General features: G+C 43.9%; 1 protein-coding gene across 6 annotated transcripts; it reads left to right on the forward strand.

Moving 5' to 3' along the window:
- Nucleotides 1-172: 172 nt before the first annotated feature.
- Nucleotides 173-23,058, forward strand: BNIP2 (BCL2 interacting protein 2). 6 transcript variants are annotated; one of them, XM_084816700.1, is made up of 11 exons: nucleotides 173-273; nucleotides 7,305-7,430; nucleotides 8,639-8,703; nucleotides 9,817-9,981; nucleotides 12,895-13,071; nucleotides 13,160-13,262; nucleotides 14,591-14,722; nucleotides 16,589-16,675; nucleotides 16,763-16,861; nucleotides 19,323-19,358; nucleotides 21,493-23,057. In XM_084816700.1, the coding sequence occupies exons 2-11, from the start codon at nucleotides 7,381-7,383 to the stop codon at nucleotides 21,539-21,541; spliced, it is 963 nt and encodes a 320-aa protein (XP_084672826.1). In that variant the 5' UTR covers nucleotides 173-273; nucleotides 7,305-7,380; the 3' UTR covers nucleotides 21,542-23,057. The 6 variants fall into 6 exon arrangements, with proteins under 6 accessions (XP_084672826.1, XP_084672827.1, XP_084672824.1 ...); XM_084816701.1 differs by lacking the exon at nucleotides 19,323-19,358 and having other exon boundaries at nucleotides 21,493-23,058; XM_084816698.1 differs by lacking the exon at nucleotides 21,493-23,057 and having other exon boundaries at nucleotides 19,323-19,599.
- The last annotated feature ends 1,015 nt before the right edge of the window (nucleotides 23,059-24,073 follow it).

Below are 24,073 nucleotides of genomic sequence, written 5' to 3' on the forward strand. Positions count from 1 at the left end.
CCTTCCTTCCGCAGGAAAACCGCGGCGGCGCCTCTCCTCCTGCGAGCCACTGCGCCTGCGCATATAGCGGTCTCCTCTCCTGTTCCCCTCTCCGTGATAAGGGAAGAGGCGGCTTCCCTTCGCGTCGTCCTTCCGCGGCGGCGCAGCTTCCTGTTCGTTGACGTGTGCTTCCGGGGCAGGGTCGCTTCCGTTAGGAGGGGTCGTTGTGGCTGGTTAAACGCGAGGGAAGGAAGGAACGGGCTGAGTTGACGCCCCTTCTCCCCCCCGAGACTGGTGAGGAGTGGGGGCAATTATTATGGGGGGGCCGTGGAGGGCTGTTATGGGGGGGCCGTGGAGGGCTGTTATGGGGGGGCCGTGGAGGGCTGTTATGGGGGGGCCGTGGAGGGCTGTTATGGGGGGGCCGTGGAGGGCTGTTATGGGGGGGCCGTGGAGGGCTGTTATGGGGGGGCCGTGGAGGGCTGTTATGGGGGGGCCGTGGAGGGCTGTTATGGGGGGGCCGTGGAGGGCTGTTATGGGGGGGCCTTGGAGGGCTGTTATGGGGGGGCCTTGGAGGGCTGTTATGGGGGGGCCTTGGAGGGCTGTTATGGGGGGGCCTTGGAGGGCTGTTATGGGGGGGCCTTGGAGGGCTGTTATGGGGGGCCTTGGAGGGCTGTTATGGGGGGCCTTGGAAGGTTTCAGGTGTGAAAGGGAATGGGGGACGCATGGGGGGGTAAACTCTGAGGCAGGAATTGGGGGTCTTCTGTCTTTCCTCAGGTTTAATTCTAATTCCACACACACCAGAACGGTTATTTATGCGCAATAATACTAATACAACACCAACAAAGAGGTTTATGGCACCTTAAAGACTAACAAATTTATTGTGGCATCACCTTCTGCGGACCGTAGTTCTCTTCATGAGATGCATGGAGGTTTATGGAAAGTTTCAAGTTCATGTGCAGTACAGTACATCAGTGCCTTCCCCAACCTGGTGTCCTCCAGAGGTGTTGCGCTACAATCTCCAGGATCTGCCAGCCAGCCTGTGTTGGGAGTTGTAGTCCAACATACCTGGAGGGCACCAGGTTGGGGAAGGTTGCTACATATCAGGAGCTGGGGCAGACTTGTAAACCGTGAGGTCAGAAGGAAACTAAATGCAGAAAGTGACAATCCTGTTATTAACAGTGGTCATTCACAAGGTAGGTGTTGGTGATAAGACCAACACACTGGCACTACGTAAGCCAATTAACACATTCATTCAATTTCCTTCTGACCTCGTTGTTTACAGTTCTTTCATACACACACATCCATATGTACTGTATATAAAACTGATGGAATGAACTGTAGTCCATGAAAGCTTATGCCATGATAAATTTGTTTGTCTTCATGGTTTGCTACAACAGACTAACACAGTAATATAAAAATAGTTAAGTCAATATCATAATGAATAATGTCAAGTCAGTTTCATAATGAGTAATGTAGTACTCTGAGTATTGTAATATTATTTTTTGTTAATACTTCATCTATTTCGGCTTAATTTTAAGACAAGATAATAAACAATGTTAGAATACTTTTAATAATTAGTACAAATGTGTTCCCCTTCATGGATCACTGCCTTGTTGTGGCGAAGGGGCTTGCGTAACTCAGTGAAGCCATAAGCTATGCCGTGCAGGGCCACCCAAGACGGACAGGTCATGGCAGAGAGTTCTGACAAAATGTGGTCCACTGGAGAAGGAAATGGCAACCCACTCCAGTATTCTTGCCAAGATAACCCCATGGAATGTATCACAAGGCTAAAAGAGATGACGCCGGAAGATGAGCCCCTCAGGTCGGAAGGTGTCCGATATAATACTGGGGAAGAGCAGAGGGTATTTCCAAGTAGCGCCAGAAAGAGTGAAGCGGCTGGGCCAAACCCGAAAGGACACTCAGCTGTGGATGTGTCTGGTGGTGAAAAGAAAATCCGATGCTGTAAAGAACAATATTGTTTAGGAACATGGAATGTCAGATCAATGAATCAAGGTAAGCTGGAGGTGGTCAAACATGAGATGGCAAGATTGAACATCGACATCTTGGGAATCAGCGAACTAAAATGGACAGGCATGGGCGAATTTAATTCAGGTGACCATCATACATGCCAGCAAGGTGATGCTCAAAATCCTACAAGCTAGGCTTCAGCAGTATGCGAACCGAGAACTACCGGAAGTACAAGCTGGGTTTAGAAGAGGCAGAGGAACTAGAGATCAAATCGCCAACATTCGCTGCATCATGGAGAAAGCAAGAGAATTCCAGAAAAACGTCTATTTCTGCTTCATTGACTACGCTAAAGCCTTTGATTGTGTGGATCACAACAAACTGTGGCAAATTCTTAAAGGGATGGGAGTACCAGACCACCTTACCTGTCTCCTGAGAAACCTGTACGAGGGTCAAGAAGCAACAGTAAGAACCAGACATGGAACAACCGATTGGTTCAAAATTGGGAAAGGAGTACGACAAGGCTGCATATTGTCACCCTGCTTATTTAACTTATATGCAGAGTACATCATGAGAAATGCCGGGTTGGATGAATCAGAGGTTGGAATTAAGATTGCCGGGAGAATTATCAACAACCTCCGATATGCAGACGATACCACCCTAATGGCAGAAAGCGAAGAGGATCTCAAGAGCCTCTTGTTGAGGGTGAAAGAGGAGAGTGCAAAAGCTGGTTTGAAACTCAACATTAACAAAACTAAGATCATGTCATCTGGCCCTATCACTTCCTGGCATATAGAAGGGGAAGAAATGGAAGCAGTGACAGATTTTACTTTCTTGGGCTCCAAGATCACCGCAGACGGTGACTGTAGCCATGAAATTAAAAGACGCTTGCTCCTTGGGAGGAAAGTTATGGCAAACCTAGACAGCATAGTAAGAAGCAGAGACATCACCTTGCCGACAAAGGTCCGTCTAATCAAAGCTATGGTTTTCCCAGTAGTAATGTATGGCTGTGAGAGCTGGACTATAAGGAAGGCTGAGCGCCGAAGAATTGATGCTTTCGAACTGTGGTGCTGGAGAAGACTCTTACGAGTCCCCTGGACTGCAAGGAGGTCAAATCAGTCCATCCTAAAGGAAATCAACCCTGAGTGCTCATTGGAAGGACAGATAATGAAGCTGAAGCTCCAATATTTTGGCCACCTAATGCGAAGAGAAAACTCCCTGGAAAAGACCCTGATGCTGGGAAAGACTGAAGGCAAAAGGAGGAGGGGATGGCAGAGGATGAGATGGCTAGATAGCATCACCGATGCAATGAATATGAACTTGAGCACGCTCCGGGAGAGAGCGGAGGACAGGAAGGCCTGGCGTGCTATGGTCCATGGGGTCACGAAGAGTCGGACACAACTGAACGACTGAACAACAACAAATGTGTTGGTCATTTAAGGTGCTCTAAGATGTGTTTCTTGTTTTTGCTGAAGTGGGCTGACAGAACTACCTCATATTCTTAATTTCCAGATAATTGCTGTATTAATGTTAATTATAGTACCATTCCTATATGCAGTGTTTTTTCAAAGAATGAGAGGACAGATTCCTGCTCCAAGTGTCTTATGGTCTAACAAAAACAGAAGGGACAATACTGAAAGAGGAGGGAGATGAAGTAAGGAGTAAACTGGGACAGAATATATTATTTAGTTTAGTTACCCTAGTATAACCAAGCCAAAGCACATAGATGGGGACATAGGGATAGTGCTGTAAAGCACACCAGGGAAAGATGTCTCTCAAGACTACTACTATTGGCCTCCTAACTTTCAGTGTGCTGATCTTCTTCTATTCCCAAGGTCAAGCTTCCTATGCTGTTGTGGCCCTTGCTTACCTACCATGGCAGAGGTGGTACAGTGGATGAGAGGATAATTGAGGTCTTACTGTATTGTGCTACAAAGCACTGGAAACATTCAAAGGTTGTTGTGTTTGCAGAGGAAGGACTACTTGTGGGGTTACCATTGGCAGCTGGTTGGCCACTGTGTAAACGGAATGCTGAACTAGATAGGCCTTTGGTCTGATTCAGCACGGCTCATCTTATTTTCTTTGAAGCATGTCTTGCAATAACGGATGTTGTGTGGAAAATGAGGCCGGTATCCTGAGAACAGACAATTTCTGCTTTTTAGCCAAAGGGGAATCTAGCTTGTTAAATGTGAAGGTTGAGGGGATTTATAAATGGGGAATTGATCTGATTTCAAAAACATTGAAACCAATTAATCATGAAGGTTATCACACCTCACCTATAGAACATAATTGCTTTTCTAAAGAGTTGATCAATACCTGTCTGAGATCACTTGGGCTACAATCCTAAGCAAACATACAGCTTGATCCTGTGCATGTTTATTTAGAAGTCCATCTGAGTTCAATCGGATTTAACTCCGAAGTCTGCATAGAATCCTATTGAGTCCTCCGTGGGAGTTACATGAGAGTAAACATGCCTGGTGGGAGGAGTTTTGTGCCATTTTTTGCTGTATAAAAACAGGAGTGCATTTTTGTTCTCTGAAAAGTGAGAAATGAAAGCCCTTCAGCTTAAGGAGGAAATAATGAATGCGTCCCTTGTGGGAGGAGGGGGATAGAAAAATAAGAGCACACTTTAATCTCATGACTATGCAATAATCTTAATTTAGCAGTGGTGGGGATAGTGGCCTGCATTTTGCAGTGTAGTTAATTGCCTGCTGGTCTTCTCTTGGGTTACGGGGGAAGATATAAGTTGGGCAAAAGTATCTTGCTCTTGAAAGTCTATAATGGTACGAATGTGGTCTTATATCATGTTGTACAGCAATCCAAGCTATCCTGCAAACCTGCCATTGAGAAATTATCTTTAATAGCCTATCTGTATGTGACTGAATGTGAAAGTCTCATCCACAATACTGCATGCAGCTCCTTCCCCCACTTAGCAGGGTGGGAGCTGCTGCATCAGAATTCTGGGACAAATCCTTTTTGAAAATAAGCTTCAAGGTTATTGGTGAGCATCAGTAGAGTTACACATGATGCTAAAAGGAAACATTTCACCTATACAAACCTACAGCACATGAACAACTTGATGTTCCACTGTCACTTCATCATAGTTCTGTGTTTTTATGTTCCTGGAGGCGCTTAAATCATTCATTATTAAGCAATTAGATGAGCTGTGCAGAGCATATTGAGAGAATAACTCCTCAGGCTATGTTATAAGGTGCAGAGGCAAAATGTCAATCAATTACGAGCAATCATTGCTTGTGGTATGCTGGGTGGAGTTCAGCTATTCTGAAGTCTTCAGCTTGGCTTCCCAGCCCACAACAGATCTTATTTTCTTCAAGACTTGTACAGGCAAACAACTAGCCTCCAAATGGGGAGTGTCCTTTGCAGGAGTCTACAACTTCTGCTTGGTCTTGCTGGCTAAGTCAAACATAGTCAGCCAACCCCCCACCCAGGAGGAGCATGCCAGCTTGGGTGCCACTGTTTGAAGGCACTCCAGGTGCCTTACAGCACTGCCCAAGACTCTCCTCCTGGCCTTTCCCAAAGGAAGTGCTAGCAGGTAGGACAGCCAGTTGGATGCTGTGGCTGGAAAGCACTCTGAGTATCTTCCAGCAGTGGTGTCTGACTCTCCCCTGTCTGCTTTTCCTGCTGCAGGGCAGGAAAGGCAGGCAGGGTGTGCTGTGTTTTTCCAGTTTGGCCCTGTGTGGCCAAGTGTCTCCAGGCTACACAGGCATTGGCTACACAGCTACCAAACAACCCCCAGGCTTCCTCTGGCTTCGGAACTGGTGGCAAGTATTGCTGTGCAACTGCCAGAACAACTTTAATTCACTTCTGCAGCCTCAGTGTTGGGAGGAAGGAAGTCTGGTTGCTCACTGGGCTAAACAGCAGTGACATGTCCGCCATGGCAAGCAGAGTTGTTGTTGTCTCATCCTTCTACCAAAAGAACAGGTAGGGGAGCCGTTAGTGGAATTTGGGAGAGATATGCTCAAATTCCTGTTGAGCTATCCAGGCTACTGACTCCGGGGCAAGGGGCTTGATTGTGGAATAACAGGGGTGGTTTTCTGTAAGCTACCCTGAGCTCTTGGCACTGGGAAAGATGGAAGATACTCAAGGCAATGGTTACTCTTGCTAAAACTTGTCGCTGTCTTTTGCCTCTTGAGCCACATGCGAGAGTGTTCCAAAGGGCAGGTGCCACCACTGAGAAGGCACACTTTTGTGCTATTACCTGGCAACTCCATTGATCATGGAACAATTAGTAAGGTCTCTTCAGAAGCTCTCTGGGGTCAACTAGGTATATAAAGGAACGTGGTCAGTTAGATATCCTTGTCCCCAGTTGTTTAGGGCTTTGTATGTTGTCAGCAAAACCTTGAACATGGCTCAGTAGTTAATAGGCAGCCAGAGCAGTTACTTAACACAGGGGGAATATGTGAATAGCTAGGTGCTCCGTCCTAGCTGCTGCATTTTGCATTAGCTGCAGCTTCCAAACCAGACCCAAGGGCAGCCCTGTGTAGACCACATTATATAGCCTAATTGTTACCAGTGAATGGAACAGAGAGGCTGGGCTAAATGAACAGTTGTCACACTAGCTGCTGAACTGAAACAACCTGAAAACTAAATCTTTCTCACCAGTCCCTTATTGTTTATACAATAGAATGTTTTACATCTTTATCCTGCTTTTCGCCAAGGATATGGAGGGAGCAATACTATAGCTGCTAGTCAGTGGCTAGTTGGCCATAGGATATGTGGTTTTCCGGGAACCAACCTCCCCCACTTCCACACTGCTGCGACCTTCCTGCAAGAGGAGTGCAGAGCGGCCAAAACAGGGCGTTCCGGGGAGCGTTCTGGGGCGGGGAAGGCGGAAATGCTGGTATGACACATCCTATGTGTCGTACTGGCAGCCTCCTCCCCCGCTCCACCTTCTCATGGCTAGACAGCCGAAATAGGCTGTCTAGCTGCAAATGCAGGGCAGGAGAAGCACACAGGGAATGATCCCCTCCATGCTTCTCCTGTCCTCCATTGGATAGGCGGTTGCCTGCAAGTTCAGAAGCGGCTGCCTATCTCCATAGGATTGCGCCCTAAGGGTAGTGTGAGTGGCGTCTCCTCTCCGCTGTTCTGTCTTCACCTCCTGCATAATGGAGCCACCACTCTCAGAGAACTTGCACAGAAAATACATAGCAAATCCTGGAGCTAATTTTCAGTTGTTACTTCAGTGAAACCGTAATTCTTCACTTCTCTGTCATGATTCTATCCTCATGTTCCTGCTTCTCATTTAATGTTACTCATATGCTTAGTGCTGGGTTTCTTAGGAAGACATTTCAGCTCACGAGTACTGCTGAACAAACAGTTCTTTTAAAAATACTTTACAGTTCTTACCATCTAACACGAAAGGGAGGAATTCTGGATCAGGTGGAATCTGCCTCAGCCATTGAGGCAACACTGAGGATGGAAGGCGTTGAGCTTAAGGAGGAGTGGCAAGACGAAGATTTTCCAAGGTAAGGAGTGGTTGTGGCAAGGTCTGACTTGCTCCAGAACTCTTTCTTTGGAAAGTGAAGTTCCGCTTGATCCTTCTAAAAATACCTTATCAGCCACCGTCTGTGTAACTCATCAGCCTGGCCTGGCAAGTCACTGGCTTCTGATTTCTTTTTTTTTTTAATCTAAGTTCATTTGTATGGCTCTGGAAGTCTTATTTTCTGCACTGTTACGTTGGGTTCTTGTGTATATTCAGTTATGAGTTTGAATTACATAGTTTCTAAAGCAAACTCAGGAAGAGGTGTATGGCTTATTAGTGTGCATAAATTGTTTCTTATGGGTGACTGGTAGCCTAAAGGAAGAGAACCATTCTCAGTACAAAAACTTCCCTGCCTGGTAACCTGGAGCCAATTCTTATTCAAGAGGGGCACCCAGGTGAGTGGATGTGTAAGTCTATTCTAAAGCATTGCTTCAGGGACTCCTCTGAGTATGTGACAGGGAAGTGTTTGGATAAGCGTTAAAGATGCAGAACAGTAATGATGAAGTAGACTGACAGAGGGCATTGCAGCAGGACAATAGAGTGTCTGAATGCCATTGCCACTGGCAGCAACTACCTACGGATGTCTTTCATAGCAGCACCATGCAAAGCCGTTAGACAAAGCAGGACGAGGGGGTGGTGCATGTATTGCAGAGGCTACTCAGTTCTTCTGCAGTAGTCAGAATAATATATTGGTGCAACCCTCATCGCCTGACACAATAAGACTGACCCACTGCCTTATAAGAGAGTGACCTGGCACTGCGGAAGCAGTGATCTGGCCTCACAAGTGCAAGCTGCAACTGAGCTGTTGCAGCTATGCAGTCTTTAAGGCTGGAATGCCAGTGTGCAAAACTCAGCCACCTTGAAGGAGCACTTGGGTACACATTAGGTTTTCCTTCAATAAGAAGCTTTCTATGACTCATCAGGCTGAACATTGCACTGGCTGGCTGTCAGCCTTGCTTGTCCACTGAGTTCCACGTCTCTGGCAACTAACTTGCTTTGTGCTTGCTTGTATTCATGTTGCGCAAAGCTAGCATCCAGATGTCATGTAAGAAACTATCAGTGTCTGAGAGAGATGTGAAAGTCTGGAAAAAGTGGGGGACCTTATTTTTTTTGTTTTGTTTTTTCCGGGCCTTCCCATCTCTAGACATGGAATATTGTGATTTTGACTCTTGCGTTTATTCTGTATCCCAGACCTCTGCCAGAAGATGACCATATTGAAGATATGTCTGATCCTGCTGAAAGAGGGGACCAACCTGGTAAGTGTACTCAATCTAGACCAGCCTTCCCCAGCCAGATGGCTGGGGATGATGGGGATTATAATCCAACCCATTTGGAAGGGCACCATGTTGGGGAAAGCTGGTCTAAACTATCTTTGCTAATGATATAAGGGAGCTCTGCCTATTGTCCTCACAGCCTTTTCCTGGAAGGTGAGGCTGCTGTTTACTCCTGCATCATCAAAACACTTGAGTGATTCTAATATTCCACCTCAGCATTTGCCTTGTTTGACTTTCCATTGGCCAGTTCCTGTGCTGGATGGGTCAAACAGGATATGAAACTAGGAAATAAAGTATTTTTAAGTGTGAAAGATAGTATCCACTTGCCTAGATCTGTAATAGAGATTGCTTCAGCCACATTTATCTGTTTGCCTTCTTTATACCTGGAAGTGTTAAGGCTGTTTAAACATAACAGAATACAATTGGTCCTCCAGTCTTCTAGATGACTCCTATTTGACTAATAGTAAAAACATTACTATTAGTAATATTAGTATACAATAGACTGTTTGCAGAACTATGTACCATGCACTTGTTATATCTCTTTAAAAAGTGAAAGGAGAAATGTGACTGCAGCACAATAGTTATGCTCAAAGGAAGATCTAGTCATATTCTTTCATGCTAAAAGGCTCTTATTTAGCAATATTCAAGTTCTGTTCATATGGACCTGAAGTAAAATGTTGCTTTCATCAGTTTCCTTTAATGACTGTTTTGAGAAATATGTCACTTATTTGAAGTATTTTTATGCCTCAGACAGAAAGGCTCCCAAAGTGGCTTACATATAATTAATTAAACAAGTAATTGCAGTCTTACAATCTAAGAAGACATGATATACAAGGAAAAAGGAATGGGGAGGGAAGAGGAGAAAAATTATTATTTTATTTGGGCTGATGGAATGGCCCTCCTCTCTCCCTCAATACAACCTGCTGGAATGGCTGCTGGTGGTAACAGTTGAGGGGGGAGGAGCCTTCATGAGGGAGGTCTTTAGTGGGGCAGGAGGAATGACTCTGCTCTCCCTCTCGCCCCCCTCACCTCATCCTGCTGGAATAGCTTTAAAATCTCTTATAATGTAACTTCCCCCCCTTCCTAACCTATTAGAAGTGAATGGCAACAAAGTTAAGAAGAAACTTCTGGCTCCAAATATAAATTTAACTCTCGATCACAGTGAAGAATCCATTTTGTCCGACTTGGATGACAGCAGAGATATTGATCTGGATGATATAGACACGCCCTCTGAAAATAGTAATGAGTTTGAATGGGAAGGTAAGGTTTGTTACTATATCTCAGCCCGGTGCATATGCATATTCTCTGGAGCTGTCCTGTGTGGCGGATGGCCCCTTGAGCTTTGGCTGCTTCCTCTGCATCCTGTTGTGACACATATGGCAAGGTTGCTAAACTTCTTCCAGATCAAATTGTATGACAACAGGCATGGGCAAAATCTAGGCCTCTGTGATCTTTTTTCCAAACTAGAGTCCCAAGGATCAACAAGCAGATCCGAGTGCAAAATGGTGGCCTGGGGTCAGAGTCACTTACATGCTGCTCTGGGATGACCTGCCTGTACAACAAGAGTGGGAAACCGTTTTTGTTCTGAGAGCCCAGTTGCCACTCCAGACTAATCCGGTGGGCTAGATGATGTTGAGGAGGTGAAGCACCATCCTCTCGCCTGACATCCTCCTCCCCCACCCTGCCCATTTTCTTTCTCTGTTCAGAGAGAGGTACGGAGTTGGGTGGGGATGATATCTGGGGAGGGGGCAGCGCTGGGAGAGGGGCATGGATAGTGGAGGTTCCTCTGTGGGCCAGATTCAGCCCACAGGCCAGTAGTTCGCCACCACTGCTATACAAGGATGAACCTATATCTGTGTTACTACAGATCAGGGAGTCGAACAGCCTAATGTAGGGGTGGGGGGAGCTTTTTTGTTGTTGCTATTGTTCAGCAGTTGGGAGTGAAAAACTCTTGTTGATCTACTGCAAATCATCATGATTTACCAGTAGATCCCTGTCTTCTGCCCATCCCGACTGTAAAGGACTGCAGGCGATAGCGTAGGGTCTCGGGTGCCATTAGACCAGTGTCCACTCCTTTTGGCCCACTGATACTGAAAGGGCACTTGAGAGTTGTATGTGCAACCACACCTGAGCTGGGCCTTTCTGCCAATCCTGGCTGGCTAAAGCTCCTGACCAGTCCAGGGCAGGTGGTGGCATCCTTGCCCCAAATACATGGCCATTGGTCCTCTAAGAAGCACCTTGCGGCCCTGGTGTAAGCCTCCCCTTTGGGAATGGCTATTGACCAGATAGTTCTCACAAGTTTGGGCACAACTAAAAATGTAAGATCTGTAGAGCAGGATGGGGGGTGGAGAGGAAGAATGAAGACGAAACTTTCCATATTTGGATGTGGCTGAAACCCGGGTTCACCTCTCAGAGATTTTGTTGTAAAATGGAATAACCCCATGTAGGCCTACTGGAAGAAATACCATATTCTGAGCATATTGGAAGGAGTGCTGTACGACGGCCTTGGTCTAGGCTGCCTTGCGGACTGCTGGTTTCCAGTATGACGCTCCCCCTCCCTGTGTGGTGGGATCTATGGATCTTGGCAGTGCTTTTTACGCTGATATTTAAGAGGCAGGTAAAACCTCCTTTTTTATTTTATATACCACCTGCAGGTGGTCTCTGTGTTTGCGAATAATTTATTGGTGGTCTCTGTGTTTGCGGATAATTTCTTTCCAACTATCTTTAGGCTGTCTTTAAGGAGAGAAACCTCTCAAGGTGGTGTACAAGACTAAAACAGTACAAACAATGCACTTGTTAATTGAGGTGGTTAGCAACTCTGTTCACATGTGTCCTATCCAGGGTATTCCCACAGGAACACTGGACACTGTAATGGTGATAAGTAAAATGTTTAGTCATATGGCAATTCATCAGCTGGTTCAAAATAGTGTGCATGTATTTCTTAAATCGATGAAGCTAACAGTTTTCTTCAAGGCTTCTGGCTGTGTCTTAGTTCACCTTACAAACTAGCTGAATCGCTACTTCCATGCAAAGGAATAGAAGCTAATTTTGCTCAACACCAACTTTCAGATATATTTTTCAGATAGCTCTTGAATCAATTATGGACCATCTGAAATTGGTGTAGAGATTAAGGAAGGTGTTTCTTCAGTTTGAATGTAGTACCTTGCTTTGAGCATTTGAACAAACTTCAGTGCATACTGTAGTTGATGACTGTGGCAGTCTTTTGCTCATTTTTGCTAGTTTTTCAAATGCATTAAAGCTGGGGTGAGAAATGCACAACTCCAAGTACTTAGACTTTACAGTACATTGGGCAAGAGAGAGGCTGGACTGGAGTTGTACGTCATTGGAATAAGGTTTCTGTCTCTTCTCTTCTCTTTAATGCGGCTGTCTGCGTTTTCCTGGAAGGATAGTTTCCATTAACAACCTCTGTCTTGGAAACAAACTACTAACATGCTGCAGTAGTTTTTTCACACCTCTGTGGTAAGGTTTGTGCTACTGAAATTACTTTAACGAGGCCATGAGGTTGATGCATTCTTCAGGGTGTCCCCAAGATTCTGCTCAGTTTTGATTGAAATGTCTATTTGCATGACTGCTGCAATCAGTGCATTGAAATGATTCACTGCTAAACTTATAATCAATGGGAAAATAATTATTAAAGGGAAGATATCCAGGGCTGTCAGCTGATCAAAGGGTTTTCAGCATTGTCATCATGCATACATCGTTTTAGGGTATCAGTATGGGTTATGCAATTGAATATGCTTTTTAAAAATTAATTGCCTGAATCCAGCTGTATCTAGCTCAAATACCAAGAACTCCGTTACAGTGGACAGCTCTGATTTACAAAAATAGAAGCTACTCTGATCAAAGGACCAGCTGTATCTCATGTTGATTTTTTAAAAATCTGTAATATATTCAAGGTTTTGGGAAGGAATTGCAGCGTTGTACTTCAAATATCTGAGTTTTAAAATAATTCTGCACAGTCATTGCTTAATCACTTATTAAAAACGCAACACAAGCAATTCTAGATATAGATGTTAACACTTCAATATAACGGCACAGGATTTTAAAAGATTTTGAGCAGATAGTGAAGTAACAAACCTACTTGGACTAGTATGTGACTCTTACTGTAATGGTATCTGAAATATTTTTAATTTTTTAAAAAAATATGGACAGATGACCTTCCAAAGCCCAAAACTACTGATGTAATTAGAAAAGGATCACTTTCAGAATATGCAGCATCAGATGAAAAGGAAGAGGAACGGCGATGGCGAATGTTCCGGATTGGAGAACAAGATCACAGGGTAGACATGAAGGCAATTGAGCCCTATAAAAAAGTTATCAGTCATGGAGGTGAGGATTAACAGGAAATGCCTTGTTCAGGACACCACCCTTCACAGACTGCAGGAAAAAGCATAACTGCCTTTTTCTTTTCTTCTAGGTTACTACGGGGATGGGTTAAATGCAATTGTTGTGTTTGCAGTTTGCTTCATGCCAGAAGGTGGACAGCCAAACTACAGATACTTAATGGATAATCTGTTTAAGTAAGTAGTACTTTGTCAACATATGAACCTGCCTTATGCAGAATCAGGCCTATAATCCAGTTCGCTCAGCTCCATTGCCTAAGGCCTTGAAGAGCTACTGCAAGGAGTCTTCCACAGCCCTTCTAGCCTTATAATGGAATATGTTAAGGATTGTACCCAAGACCTTCTTCATACAAAGTACCAGCTGTGACCTCACCCATCTGACATTGCTGAAGCCAGGCTAGAAATACCCACCAGTAACACCACCAACAATTTTGTTGTTGTTGTTGTTCAGTTGTTCAGTCGGGTCCGACTCTTTGTGACCCCATGGACCATAGCACGCCAGGCCTTCCTGTCCTGCGCTCTCTCCCGGAGTGTGCTCAAGTCCATATTCATTGCATCAGTGATGCTATCTAGCCATCTCATCCTCTGCCATCCCCTTCTCATTTTGCCTTCAATCTTTCCCAGCATCGGGGTCTTTTCCAGGGAGTTTTCTCTTCCCATTAGGTGGCCAAAATATTTGAGCCTCAGCTTCAGTATCTGTCCTTCCAATGAGCAGTCAGGGTTGATTTCCTTTAGGATTGAACCAACAATTTAACATTCCTTAAATGAAAATCAATTACAATGTCTTATTTCAGATTGATCTCCAAAGCTGAATAAGGGGTAATACTGTAAGTGGCTTACTACACTGGGAGCCATTATTGTCATCATGCAGTGACTCTTTCAAATATAAGATTCAGCTGGCCCTGTTCAAATGCCAAGCCGATTTGCTCCAATCTGTTCACATAGCTACCAAACAAACTGGCAGCTGCCAGAGAAATTCCCCTTCCCCTCAAATTGGACCACCTTCTGTTTGGTCTGCTTCACCTACTGATTTCCTGTGCCTCCACAGCCTCCCGTGTTTGTATATGTGTCATCAGTGGGCTTCACTTAACAGAGGGATGTCAGCAGCATAAGGAATATCTATTTGTCATCCAAGACCATTGGCAGCTGTATGTTGGTCCTGTAACACTCTTTTCATAAGTGCTGCCTTGACAGTGATTGGGAAATTGGAATATTTTGACCTAAAGGATATAGGGCCCACATGCTCAAAGTCCTTGCACTCTTTCCCCTCCCTCTCTGCTAATGCTGAGAGAGATGGCCAACATTTCATATGGCCCAGTGGAAAATGTGATCTCTTCTCCCCCCCCCCCCCCCGCCCCAAACCAACCCACCCGATGATGGCAGTTCGCTCTGACCAGGCTAGCACAAAGAATGGCCAAGGCACCTGCAGCAAAGGATGCTTGAATGTGGTGGTCTCGGCGAAACTTAATGGGAAAATAGGTTGCTTTTACTTTCTCTATCCACAGGTATGTTATTGGCACACTAGAATTGTTAGTAGCGGAGAACTATATGATTGTTTATCTGAATGGTGCAACAACACGGAGGAAGATGCCCAGTCTAGGTTGGCTCAGGAAGTGTTACCAACAGATTGATAGGAGGTAAGATTAAGAAGGTATATAAGACATCTAACTGTTTAACACATGAAAATGCACACCAGCATAGTGATCAGTACAGAGTTCCTTAAAGTGTCATTTATTTATTGTTTGTCAAATTCTGAAAGGCAGCTCTGTCTCATTCTGTGTGATTTGGGTTCCAAACCTCCAGGGCAGAAATAGCTTGCTTAGTGCTTACGCTAGTGTGATCAGGTGAAGAAGAAAAAAAATACACAATTGACACATGGCCCTGTATAACAATGAGGCAGGTTATTTTTGTACACAGTCTAAAGCAAGTTTCTTAAACCTTCCAGAAGGATTGAGTATAGAGCATAGGAAAATGCTTAAGTCAGACCACTGGTACATCTAGCTTAGCATCGCCTAAGTGACTGGCAGGGGTTCTTCATGGTTTCAGGCAAGAGTCTTTCCTAGTCCCTCCATGCAAATTCCAGGAATTGAACCTGGAATTTTTTGTGTGGAAAGCATATGCTTTCCCCTTGAGCTGCAATCTTTCCTTAGATCTGGGTGTTCTATAACAGGAGGGGGCAGAAAGTAGATCTCCAGATGTTTTGGACTTCAGCAGTTCTGACCATCAGCCATACTGGCAGGGGCTTCTGGGAGTTGAAGTCCAAAACATCTGGAGATCTACATCCTGCCCACCCCCGTTCTAGAAGAAAGGCCAACTTAAACACTACATTAACTAGTGTCCAGCTTACAATATCTCTCTAGGAAGATGTCTACCATTTTAACAGCAGCTTATTGCTGTTAAATTGCTAATTTAAGCAGCAGTTAATTGCTGCTTATTGTTAAGCAGCTTCAGAATTGCTGTAAAAAGAAACACAGAGGGAGGGTTCCTCAAAAATTAGTAATGAGAACTAAGAAACTTAAGTATTCCCCATTAACATATCATTTCTGTCCTGGACATATGCTTTCCACACAAAAGGTCCATGCTCTGGACAGCATGGTTAAGAAGAAAAAGTTACACAAGCATTTCTCAAATTTAAGCCAAGTTGTAATCTGGAGAGATGCTGTTTATCCATCCTGGCTGCTAGAATATCCCTGGCTTTGTGGAATCTAATCTTTGAATTTGGATGGGACCAGATCTACTTAGGTATACAGGGAGGAAAAGAGGGAGTTCTCCTGAGGATGTTCTTCATTGGTTCTTGCAGTGTAGACATAGTTTTGCACAGCCTTAGAGATCTTCAGGTCATCCCATCCTTCCTTATATGATTGACTCATGTCAGGTTAAGATGCAGGTTCTTGTTTAGCATGCTGTGGAGTGCTTTTCTCCAACTTTTCACTGTATCCTTTCTCTTCGTATTTACAAAGACCATCTAAACTTCCCAATCCAGTTTCTAATTCTGCCAATAGATCGTGTGTGTGTGTGTGTGTGTGTGTGTGTGTGTCCTCTCAGTGGGTCCATTTCCTTTGTCCTGGACGCTAGGTTGAGGATGCAGGTGCTCAGTCCTGTCTCTGCCCTTCTCCCAGAATGGCTTTCCTTTCCTTTTCCGCCTCCTGCCCAGGAAACATGGGCAGAGCCTCTATCTGCAGGTAGGGGGAGACATTCCCCTTCATTGTCCCTTCAAATCATCTGAGCACAACTGTGGTCTTGCTGTTTTAGCCTGGCTCTAATAAGAGTGCTGATCTGAGGCTCATTAGAAGTTCCTTCTAGCTCGCGCTCTCTCTCTCTCTCTCTCTCTCTCTCTCACACACACACACACACACACACGTACACGTACGTACGTACGTACGTAGAGCAGTAGCAAGTCTTTGTAAATCTTTAGTATCTGCTATGTACAAGCTAGTATTTAGGGAGCTTTTTGCCTTGTTTCTATGGCTGATCACTCTTTTAATATTTTGATTTAACTTTAGGTTAAGGAAAAACCTGAAGTCATTAATCATAGTTCATCCTTCGTGGTTCATTAGAACACTTCTGGCAGTCACAAAACCTTTTATTAGGTAACACTCGGAATATTTACTTCATTTTTTTTAAGTGCTGGTATGTTTTGCATTTTAGCAGTAACTACCTTTTTGCATCTCTTCTAGCTCAAAATTCAGCCAAAAAATCAGATATGTCTTTACCCTGGCAGAGCTGGCAGAACTCGTTCCCATGGAATATGTTGGCATACCTGAATGCATAAAACAGTAGGTTGCTAGTTACCTATTCACAGTCCCAACATGGTGCATCGATGCTTTTTTGAAAATGTCTAAATGTCCCATCTGTCGAGTTGTGGTGTATCTTTACGCCCTTCTTTTCAACCCAACTGGCCCCCAAAGCAGCTTGCAATTACAAGGGGAAGGGAACTGTTGCTTTAGGGGATATGGGCCAGACTGCCTTTCACCCCTGACACTGGCGGAACTGGCCATCACTGAGGGGCGTGCAGGGGGTGTTAGCTCACAGACTACAGAAATAGACCGCCCCCACCCCACCCAGGGATCTTGGTAGTATGCACATCCTCCCTGCCTAGGTATGTAGGAAGATAGATGATGATGCTGATTTTGTTTCTATACTGCTCCATAGCCGAAGCTGTCTGGGCGGTTTACAACAATTCATAAAAAATATGTTTTACAGCCTTAACCCTGTAGCGTGCCCCCTTGGGTGTGCCTTGGAAAGAAATTCAGCATTTAAAAAAAAATACCCAACTCCATCCTCCCCAAGAAAAGAGGGTCCATAGCTAAAAAGTCAATTGATTCATCAACTTAGGTGGCAAGAAGTTCTCACAACTGATGCCTTTCATTTGACTGCTAAAATTTGAGCCATTCCGGCATGTAAATACAGTTTGATGGAGATACCTCGCCACCGTCATGGCAGTCGTCTAAAACTGGACAGATCCCAAAGGGCATCCAAAATAGACCAGTAGGTTGTATGATTGGATTGACAGCTCCGTACAGTTTCATATGCCCATCCACGCTGCCAGCTGTTGCTCCTTTGGCAACCATGATTGTCATTTCCACCTTTCTATCATATATCAATGTGATTTAGATACATGTAGTCCAGCCTTCCTGGGCTTGGTGCCTTCCAGGTGTTTTGGACTTCAACTCCCATCAGCCCCAGCCACCATGGCCAGTGGTCAGGAATGCTGGGGGCTGTAGTCTAAAATATCTGGAGGGCACCCAGTTGGGGAAGGCTGGTATGTGTATCTATCTATCTATCTTTCTTTATTTTATTTATTAGCTGCCCATCTGGCTGGCTACCCAGTGACTCTATATATACTCTCCCACACACAAAACCCCTCTAACCTTTCTCTGACATAACAGTGGGCATTTTGCTATCTTAATATAACATGCAGCAATGCAACATAAGATCACGGGCTTTTAATTTTAGCATTGTCCAGTTTGCTGTGGGTGCACACAGAGCTCAAAGCAGATAGAAGGTTCTATTTATTACCTATGTCACTTTAAAAGTTCATGTTCAGATGTTGGCAACTTCTGTGTGTATTAATTCATTTATTATTTTATTTGTGGCATTTATATACCACTAAATATCATAAAATCTCTCAGCAGTTCACTATTAAAATACAGCATTAAAAACACAGCATTAAAACACTTCCAACTACAATAAAAAAATAATCAAGGAGCAGTAAAATGGAACAGCATAATTTACTTATAGCCTAGGGAAAGCCTGGGTGAACAAGTATGTTTTCAGGAGACATTTGGAAGATGTCACATTTTCTGCCTCCCAAACTACACGAGAGAGGGTTTTCCAGAGGGTGGGTGCTGCTACAGAGAAGGCCTGCTGTTGGGGCGTTGCACAGTGACATTCCATTCATTTTGAAATGACCAGCAAGGCCTCCTCTGCTGATCTTAAAGGTCACCTGGTTACGTATAAGGGAAGGAGGTCTGCTAGGTAATGAACTACAGTTATGAACAAGAGGTTAGTCCTGTGTGTGCATGCGTTCACTTTCTTTCTAACACTTGGGATTGTTTAAAAGGCTTTAATTAGGAGTGAAGGTTGAAAAGTTTGGAAGATGCTTGGATAAACAGTATTGGGAGGCAAAGTATCCAGAAAATGAAAATTGTCATTTGAAAGAGCAGACATAAGGCAACTCTTGCAGATAAGACATACCTGTGCCAATTCCCTAGTGACCTTCCTCAAGGCTGTTGCAAGAATATGTATCTGGCAAATTCATGCTACATGACTCGAATCATTGCCCTGCACTGACTTTCTAAAAATGACATGGCCATTGGGATGATGGGAGTTTCAATCCCAACTCTAGGTTGGAGAAGGCTGTTCTAGACAGACTGTTGGACAGGACAGAGGAGGCCCAAGTTCAAATCCCTACTTAGCTATGAAGCTCACAGGATCACCTTGGGCTGTTGCTACCACTTGGCCTAATCTACTTGTCGGAGGGATGCACACTACCCTGAACTCTTTGGAGAGCAGGATACAAACATGATAGAAACCATAGAGTAGTGACCTTACAACATAACTAGTATTGCTTTACTACAAAATCTCTTTGCTTTTGTTTATCTTGGCTTTTAAAAGTTATTGATGGGAATGCCTTGGCTAAATAGGTGCTGTTAATTGTTGGCTTTAAAGCTGTTTGGGATTTGCTGGTATATAAAGCTGCATCTTACTTACTAAAATCAAATTTTCCCCACTAAGGTATGAAGAAGAAAAATTTAAAAAGAAACCCAGAAGGTATATGCACATCTTGATCAGGACTATCTCTAATCTTGCGATCTCTGCACTGTGCCGACTGTTAGGATGGATTTGGCTTGCTGGAATGCATACAGCATGTGCGAATGAGAGTGAACCCATCGCAAAATCTTGTGCATGTATCTGACTAAGCTTATGCTTGTTTGTCCACATTTGTTGCGCAAATGGCTTGCCACGTCAGATGTAAGCTAACTAGCGAAAAGGCTAATGCACTAATATTCAAACCTAGAACTGCAAAATTTCCCCCCCTTAAACTTGGCTAGCCATTGTTGCAAAATACTTCCTTAAATCCAGATTGATGGTGGCTGTGACACAGTAATCACTTGAGTTCAAAATTGCTTTAATTTGCACAACCACTATCTAAACTGGCTGTATAGCTTTTTTGCTTTGTGCTGTCTGCATTTGCAGTATCTTTTTTGTTTGCGGGGGAGGTGTCTTATCATTGCATGCTGGACTCTTCTGGTGCCCAAAAGTGTGTGACCCGCTAATGAATGTACCTCAGCAATACTGTCCAATTCAGATCACCAATTGCTATTGCTACTAACAACTTCACTTGATCCAGAATGTGCCCATTATGCATAACTATTCCAGATGCCTCTTTGCAGATATCATCATTTTTCTCTTGTGAGGGAGGGGTCAAACTGCAAACCTAGCAAGGCAAAGCTAGTCTGTCTTCAGAGCAGTATTACAAACCAAGGCGTGTGCATTAGGATCCTTAAGCTGCTTTCATGGGAAGGATGCTTTCCCATGTTTAATCCAACCCCTCCTACAACTTGAGGATTGTAGCACAGGGAGGAATTTGTATAACCAATCTTGTATTGGTTGCATATAAACACTTTTCTCCTTTTTTTAACCTGGGATCTGGTATTGCTTTGAGGTGAAGTTCTGTTTTTGATCTCTGAACAGATCAGCAAATCACAAAAACATAATGGGAATAATTTCAAATAAGATCCCTCTAATCCAGTGCTTGCTTATTAGTTGTGTCAGTCTTCAAAGTCACAAGTGTCATTCTGTGTCTTTTACAAATTTAAACAGCGGCAGAGATGTTTCTAAGCTCTGGCAAAGAACTGACAACAGCTAGAAGCAGGCATTTGACTCTATTCACTTGGAGCCATGAAGAATATTATGCATTGATATCTGGACAGGCTACTAGATTTGTTTCTCCAGCATTTCTCTAAATATCTGACATTGCCTGAATTGTAGAGAACTTCACTTGGCCAGACTTAGTCTTGGGATTAATTACCCAGCTTGTTCCAGTTGCATCTTAAACTGACAAGCAATAGAACATGCATAGGGGGGAAAAACTCTGTGCCAGTGGAAACTAATTTGAGAGATTAGCCATGGTTAAGACACTGGGCACTTGGCTGCAGGCTTTCTCCTCCAGCATGACTCTCCCACTCTCTGCCTTGGCTCACTTTAACCATGGTGTAGTGAGGCATTGGCATTAGGGCTAACCAGAGCTGATTTCATAAGCAGAGTCAGCGTTTGAAGTAGACTTGCAAGCTTTCTGTGTGTCATTGGCTGTCCGTCATCAATACGTTAAGCAGGGATGGCTTTTCGAGCCTAAAATACCCCTTATGAAGTTGGCTCTCTTGGAGCCAAAGCATCTAGCTCTACTGACTTGTACGGGCTGCTTTTGCACATTACATGGTGGCCAACCTGGATTCCCTACCAAGTCTACATGCAACAGGGAGCCACAGCCAAAACCAGCTCCCTGACAGATGTGTGCCAAAATTAATGTGTGGAGATACCATTCTATGCGAAGGGTTAGGAATTTCATTAATAGGAGTGTGTGCTGTACTTCAGTTCTGCGTGACACCCATGCTCTAGGCCTCGGTCTGAATAAATCGCACTTAAATGAAGGACGCTGTACCTTTCCTCACCATGGTCTGTGTGTCATTTGCCTGTTACCTTGTCACTGTTAAAAAGTCGCCTTGTGTTCCCCTTCCAAGATCTGATTCATGGTCTGTGAAGAAAAGTTGCTGCTCTACTTTTAACAGTTTCAGTGCAATTGCCAAGTAATAAGCATTACTCTTTTTCTGTCAAGAACTTCAATCTCAATCAGGGTGCAAAAATGTATGTATTCCTGACTCTTTACTTTTTGTCTAATAAGCAGAATTGACCAAGAGCTTAATGGGAAACAGGAACAGAAGACAGAACAGTGAAAGATGTTTGCGTTTTGGATTTGAACCAAGACTGAAGAATGTGTCGATGGAATGACGTCTTGCCGTTATCAAAACCTATTCTGAGATTTGCCTCCGGACTTGTGCCCAGTGGACTACTTGCTGCTGAATGGGTCTGCAAGTCCTGGCTAGCCATTGACACTTAATAGCTGCCTTTACTATAACTGTTTTATACTGCAGTGTCGCAAAGCGTCATAGGAGGCACCCATGTTTTTATCCTAAATGATGCTTATTCAGTAAATATTTATATGCTTAAATGTTAAGGAAAGAGATAATATATATTTTTATGATTTCTCCAAACAATATTTTATAACGTTTATCTGCAGAAGCCCTCACAGGTAGACCATGCCATAAATGACTGTTGTCATTTATTTGGTAATAAAGTGCATGACAGTGTCTTATGAACGGTCAAATGCTTCTTGGCTGGCAAACAGAAACAAAACCTCAGTGATTTACTAAGCTAACAAGACATAATCAGCTATCCTGTATGAATGCGAAGATTTTTTGCCACTTCCCATGTTGGATGTATCTAATGCTTGGATTTCCTCCCTGGCTAGGTTTTCTTGACACAAAATGGATTCTGTCCAAGTCCTAGCCTGTTCGGTCAGAGGGCTTTTAATTTTTGAACAGAGTAATGCTTGCAGAACAATTGCATTAATATTTGGCCAATGAAAGCTGTCTACAAATAATGTATTGTATTGACATAAGTTAGCCACCCTCTGAACAAAAAGCGCCAACCGTGCAGGCTGAAGATTCAGGGCAGAATCGTGTATTACAAGAAACACTGACCTGCTACCCAAAGTGTCACCTCCATGTTGAGGTGCCTCCTCCATAGCATGCAGAACACTTCATGCCCTGGTCTCATTCTGTGGTTTCTGTGCCCATCAGTAGCATGGAATAGAGATGCACAACATGACATCAGAATGTGTGTGTATGGGACTGATGTGTGCTACAATTTAGAGAGTTTGATACAGGGGTGCTCTTCACAGTGACAGCCCTGTATTTCTTGTGAAGTGTAGCTCCACCTGAAGAATGAGGGCAGAATGAGATAGCGCCGCCATTTTGCAGCCAGAAAGACTCCTGTGCCCTGTGCTTTTGACTCAGCACCTTCCACAAGCACTAAATTCACTTTATACACTTTTTTTAAAGGAATCTCTTTTAAAAACAAAAAAATCTGCATGTCCACAAGCTTTTTCACCTGTCTGCAGAAAGGGACTGTACTATGTGTTTGTCCTGAGTGAACATGTGGACATATCATATGCACTAATTCCTATGGGTCAATCATCAGAACTGTTGATTGTAGCAGAGTTGTTAAAACACTTTGCTGACCTTGGAAGAAATACTTTAGAAATATTTTCACTTGTTTTTAAAAATTTGTCTCGCATGTTAGCAACTCAGTCAAAAGCACCTTTCCGATCTCCAAACATTGTTTACTTGGGGGGCGAAATGCTGTCCATATGTCGGTTTATAACCTAGTCAATAAATAGTGTTTTTACATAAAGAAAAATGACTTGAATTGGAAGTTTATGTTAAGGAGGGTTCTGACACAATTTCAAAGTGCTTCAGAGTAATGTTAGGTTCAAAAGGTGGTATGTTTGAGGTAATATCAAGTGGTATTCAGTTCGATAGAGGTCTCTGCTCTTCCTACATGTGAACGTTGGCCTTGTTGCTAGAAATGAATGCTGCTTTATTTAGAGGACTGGCTATAAAGGAACTGCTGAGCTGCTTTCCTCCAATGATAGTAGTTGCTACTAGCTTATGATGCTTGCTTGCTAAGAAGCTTAAATGTGTCCAGTTGAGAGACTTGGGGAGCTAGGTGGCAGAATAGATAACCTACTACTGGATGGATATTGAGCTCAGATTATTTAGTTGCACTTGCTATTTGGAAATCTGAGAAAATGCAAAGTGTAGATCAGGATCCTATGCCCCTCCAGACGTTGCTGGACTACAGCTCCCATCATTCCTGACTGCTGCCTGGGGCTGATCAGGTTTGTAGTCATACATGGTTGTCAGGGATGGTGGGGGAGGAATAGTAAACAGCAAAGTTAGAGGGAAATGAAACGCAGAAAGTACAGGCAGTGGCAATTAAATTTGCCTTGAACGTTAGCCACTTTTTTCCCCTTTCCCCTCCCCTTTTTTTACTTTACCATCTGGCCTGATGGAAGCATTCTGGAGAACTTGAAAGCTTGCACAGTATTTTGTGAACTTTGATTTGGCCTGATACAGGCACTGCAGCGGTATGGATTGTGAAGAAACATTTCAACTTCCTAGTTCAGGGGTGCGGAATCATGGTCCTCTGGCTGTTGTTGGGCTACAACTCCCATCAGCCCTAGCCAATGGTGAAGAATGATGGGAGCTGCAGTCCAACAGCCTGAGGGCCACCATGTTCCTCATCCCTGCTGTAACCTCCAGTCCTTAAGCTGCAATCCTAAGACGCAGCCTTAGAAGGGAGAATTGTATAAATGACAGTAAGCATGCTGTGATCAGTTAAGGCAGCCTTTCCCCAAGCTGGTG

The sequence above is a fragment of the Heloderma suspectum genome, chromosome 11 (genome assembly GCF_057233095.1).
Source record: "Heloderma suspectum isolate Gila_16-S chromosome 11, 16-S_ref, whole genome shotgun sequence".
Classification (NCBI taxonomy): domain Eukaryota; kingdom Metazoa; phylum Chordata; class Lepidosauria; order Squamata; family Helodermatidae; genus Heloderma; species Heloderma suspectum.